Source organism: Nansenia antarctica (assembly GCF_963989245.1).
Source record: "Nansenia antarctica genome assembly, chromosome: 11".
Classification (NCBI taxonomy): domain Eukaryota; kingdom Metazoa; phylum Chordata; class Actinopteri; order Argentiniformes; family Microstomatidae; genus Nansenia; species Nansenia antarctica.
Genome location: NC_137681.1, coordinates 22654826 through 22660165, shown reverse-complemented (window position 1 = coordinate 22660165; position 5340 = coordinate 22654826). Strand labels below are relative to the sequence as shown.

Here is a 5340-nt window from a genome sequence, read left to right as displayed (position 1 = left end):
CCGACCTGCCGCAGCCACACTCTCCCAGCGACGCCGAGGATGCAGCCACACACTCACTCCTGCAACATGCGCGGATCTCACTCAGACCCTCGCCTCTGTCTCTAATAAGGATTACTCCAAGTTTGACTGTCTTTATTTATTGCTTTCATTCTAAAGCCGCCGCGTTAACCGACGACATGATACGCTGATTGTGTTTTTCTTCTTATTGCATCGAGAATTGGGTCATGAGCACATCGCCCACGGTGTCTATCCTGAGAAGTAGCACGAATCCGATCTGGGAGAGCAGATATTCCGGGGAGAAGGGCACTGCGAGAATCAACAAGCCGTTTCTTCACCTCGTCTCTCCGGCAGACCCATCACGACAGGCTAACCGCATACCCATAAAGATTTTGAAAATGCTCTCCGCACGGGGAGGACACATCTTGCACCCGGAGTACCTTCAGCCTTTACCATCAACCCCGATTAGTCCCATCGAGGTAAGCGTCGGATACGGGGGGCGAGGGTAATAATAAAGGCAGAATCCGTGTTAGTCTGTAGGCGTCCTAATATGTTTCTAAATGTTGACGCATCGCATTCATTTGTTGGGGTGATGGTTTATTATCACTGTTTGTGTGTGTTTGATTGTTACTGTAATTTGAACTGGAGATAGATGCTGATTTTATTATTGTGCGCAATGCGTTATGCGCGGTGCGTATTTTATCTAACTTTACCTAATATGAGTTTAGGTGGACTCGTAAAAAGCAAATAGGACGTAGCCTACAACAGTAACAAGATGCAGTTGTTTGCAAAAACAACCCGAGACCAAAAGTTCAAACCTGAATGTTAATTGTATTTTTTGTTTATTTCGCAGCTGGATGCCAAGAAAAGTCCGTTGGCGCTTTTGGCACAAACATGCTCTCAGATTGGTAAACCCGATCCTCCCTCCTCCTCCAAATCCTCTGGATCAAATGGATCTGACAAGGAGGCAAAATCCGGACCACTAAAAATGAGTGACATTGGAAACGAAGACAAGTCCAGCTTCAAACCCTACTCCAAATCAGAGAAGAAGGACTCGTCCGGTAGCCTGAGTGGAGATAAGCATAGTTTCCGTGTGCCTAGCGCCACCTGCCAGCCGTTCTCTCCCAGGACAGGCAGCCCCAGCTCCTGCACCTCCGTGTCTCCACTGCCGTCAGAGGGCAAGTCGGGAGACAAGGAGGACAAGAAGGAGTCGGATAGCAATAAAAGCAGTACAAAAGAGGGCGGCGGCAGCAGGATAACCGTCAGCTGTGCTGGGATTAACGTCGAGGTGAACCAACACCAGGATACCTCCCCTGGATCAAAGGCTATCACGTCAGACTCCACATCTGTATCCCAAGCCTCCTCTGCTCTGGGGTCAGGACTCGTAGCGCCCGTGTCGCCCTACAAACCGGGTCACACCGTGTTCCCCCTGCCACCTGCTGGTATGTCCTATCCCGGGAGCTTGGCAGGTGCGTACGCGGGCTACCCTCAACACTTTCTCCCCCACGGAATGACTTTAGACCCGACGAAATCGAGCAGTCAGTTCGCACAGTTCGCCAGCCAGCTCGGATGCAGTAAGGCTGGGACGAGCCCCCTGGCTGGAGCTTCCCCGCCGTCTTTAATGTCGGCCAGCCTTTGCCGAGACCCCTACTGCCTAAGTTACCACTGCGCCAGCCATTTATCCGGCGCCGCTAGTGCCTCGGCTGAGTCTGCCGCCGCGGCCCACTCGGCCCTGAAGTCTGGATACCAGCTCATGTACCCGACGCACCCTTTGCACGGCGTGCACTCCGCGCCGCCATCTTTCACCGGACACCCGTTGTACCCGTACGGGTTTATGCTCCCCAATGACCCCATGCCGCACATTTGTAACTGGGTCTCCGCTAACGGACCCTGTGACAAGCGGTTTTCCTCCTCCGAAGAACTTCTCAATCACCTGCGGACTCATACAGCTTTTGCCGGGACGGAGAAGTTGATATCAGGATACCCGGGCTCGTCGTCACTGGCCAACGCTGCCGCGGCCGCTATGGCCTGCCATATGCACATGCCACCCAACGGGGGCCCCGGCAGTCCGGGAGCGATGCTCAGGAGCCCGCATCACCCACTGGGACTGAGCAGCCGCTACCACCCCTACTCCAAGAGCCCCCTGCCCAACGGCGCGCCGGTGCCAGTGCCCGCTGCAGCCGGGCCATACTATTCTCCATATGCTTTCTATGGACAGAGACTTACTACGGCATCGGCGTTAGGATATCAGTAGAGAGGAATAATGAATTATACGTTTATAAAGGAGATTTTAGGCCTAATGACTTTTATATTGGTTGTACTTCATGCAGGACGCGATCCATGGACTCAATGTATTTATTTGCGATAGCTCCAAGCGTGACAAAAATAAAATAATTATAATATAATTTGCAAAAGGCTCAAAGTGCATTATTGTTTTTTTTACAATTTAGGTTGATTGAGGGTGATGGCATTTAGGCCTGTAAGTTGCAAATTGAACGTGTGTGTTTTTGTTGAAATGTTGATTGTTGTTACAAATTAATTAAGGCCTATCTTATAGGCTATTACATCTGTAATTAATTGGAAATAATTTGAAGTGGGGCTGTTTTCCTGAATACCAACTTTTCCAAACACTTTCAAATAGGCTTTTTTAGGTTTAATTCGACACAATTTTCAGGAATTTAATTCTCAATGCACAATAGTAAACAGCTATTTGAAATAAGGAAGTTTGTGTGACCCACTTCAATATAATTCTATAGATTGATATGGTATAATAGGCTAATTTACAAATCAAGACAAACGACGTGAGCGTAATTGGTCTCTGAGAAATGGACACTACTGATTTAGGCAACGTAGGCTAGTGCACAAAGTTAAATAAAGCATTTCGAGGCTGTGTCAAAACACCAGGCTCACAAAGCCATTGCCTTCATAAACGTCAGGTAAAAATGTTTATAAAGATAAAATGGTAGAATAGTTTGCATAGGTCCTGTTTTGGAAAGTCAAATTCCAAGATACGCATCCTGATCTCAACATAACAAATACGGTGTAATTTATTCCGTTTATTCAATCTTTGATATTTATTTCAGCATGCCAACCGCAATGTAATATTATTCCACAGAATGTGGGTTCCAGCAAAAACAATGAAAATGGAAGAAAAAAAAGTCATTGTCATGATAAGTGTAATTTATCTGAGCGAAGAGTGTGCCATAACTATTGAATTATGCTATGTAAGCTAGGCCTAGGCTACATGTACATATACATGTAAACCATTATATTAAATGCGTTTTCCATGTTAAAAACAAATAGGTTCTTGGTTCAACTTTGAGGGGAAGCTCGTTTATTGTGGGCTAGATGGATGGCTCTTGCTCAGAAATAATTATCATCTCATCTCAGCAGATGACATTTGTAATTTATAGCCCGCTCGTGAATCATATCATTCTTTTTCATTTTTCTTTCTTTCATATGAGATAAAGTACGCGTAGCCCTACGGATAAATGCATGCAGGCTCATCAGTCTCCAACACGAAATGCAGTCTAGAACTTTGGCGTCGTATCGATTAGCCAGGCGAATAACTCTCAACTAAACATGTGGCCGATCCTCTTGGTTGACCTACATTGTGTACGTAACATACCTGAAATATATATATTTTTTCTACTCATCCCAATTCGTCCAATTTATCAGGCAAAGCGAACCAAAGTCTGGAGAAGATGATCCATGGTCAAGTCACAAGACTTCTAAAACATCTGCTGTACGACAATCAAAGTGATGAATGTGTAGCTGGAGATCAGGTGGACTTCTCCACGGGGGAAACATCTCCGGGTTTTTTCGAAACGCCGCAATCTGTAGCCTATCTGCACGGATGTATAGGTTATTCACAGCACCATAGGCCAATATACAGTCACAGTGGCATAAAATGAATTTAGAAATGACAACCAAGTAGCCTATAGCCTACTGATATGAAGCAACCTAGAAAGCAAGCTTATTAAATGTACATATTGTCCTATTCTTTTGGGAAACTTTTTGAAAAAGCTATTAGCCTTCAGCGGTTTGTTGGAGGTCTATGGTATCGCTCGTTAGTACGGGGTCTGTGCGCATCTCAGCGGTGGAACAATTGCCTCATTTGATTCTACAAGCTACAAAGTCTTTTCTGTGGTACAAGACGCCGTAAGACACCGAGGGCCCCGCTGTTGTTGCATCTGTCTCCACCCACACCCAGCACCACGCTGGAACACCGTACTACTCCGCTTTTAGGAACTGTGTGTGCGTGTGTGTGTGTGTGTGTGTCTACATCGTGAGCTTAGAATGATAAGGTTCTATCTCCGTTTAGGGCAGTTCAGAGATATTGAGCGTCAACGTTTTTACATTCCATTATGTTCTGTGAGATGGAACCTTTGTATTTTATGAATTACTAACTAAAACATGTCAACATTTTAAAGATAACACCACACAGGCATTAATAAACACCTAATGGATCAGATTATGTATAAAACTCAATTTTGACAAAAATGGAGATAGAACCTTATAATTACGACATGCTGTGTCTAACACCGTATTTTTTATGAAGCATTAAATACCACCGTTGTAACTGCGCGCGTGTGTGTGTGTGTGTGTGTGTGTGTGTGTGTGTGTGTGTGTGTGTGTGTGTTTGCAGCTGCATGTCTGTCTGCCTGTCTGTCTCTTCATATGGAAGATCCAGTGATAAACATATAGGGCCAGTTTCACAGACAAAGCTTAAGCCTAATCCTGGACTAAAAAGCATCTTCAATGGAGATTTTACATTGAAAGTGTGATTTAGTCCAGGACTAGGCCTTAAGCCTTGTCTGTGAAACCGGCCCATAGTCTAATAAGTCAACACTATATCGTGTAGGCTACAGTGCGATACCAAGTGACCTCATTTCAACATTCGCAGGACTTATCAAAAGAGTCTTGTTAGTGTATCCATATCCAATGAGGTCATGGATTAAAGAATATCTTAACAAAGAAAAATTGGCACCTTGAAAAATTAATGGCATCTATGCCAAACAATGATTTACGATGACACCGAATGTGGGACATTTCCACGGCTTTTGTGATTGCAGTAATGAAGCCGTAAACCAAATAGCATGAAATGAGGCAAGGCCGAACAATTTAATCAGCTCTTTAAACAGATCTACTGCATCAAGCAAACGACGTCATTATCCGTCCGAAGTAAATCACGCTATTCTCAAGAGATAAAATCAACATCATTAATGGTCACATGTCATATTCATCAAATCGACCAGCGTTTTTTTTTTTTCCCCCCCAGATTAATCCTTTACCATGGTTCCCGTGATGTATGGTAATGAAGCTTGTAGCTCACAACTCACC

At 44.9% G+C, this 5340-nt stretch overlaps 1 protein-coding gene across 1 annotated transcript; it reads left to right on the top strand.

Annotated features, from left to right (window-relative positions):
- Positions 1-224: 224 nt before the first annotated feature.
- On the top strand, positions 225-2251 carry LOC308167664 (zinc finger protein 503-like; the record flags this gene model as incomplete). The annotated part of the gene is made up of 2 exons (XM_080542097.1): positions 225-476; positions 851-2251. The coding sequence occupies 2 exons, from the start codon at positions 225-227 to the stop codon at positions 2249-2251; spliced, it is 1653 nt and encodes a 550-aa protein (XP_080398223.1).
- Positions 2252-5340: the final 3089 nt, after the last annotated feature.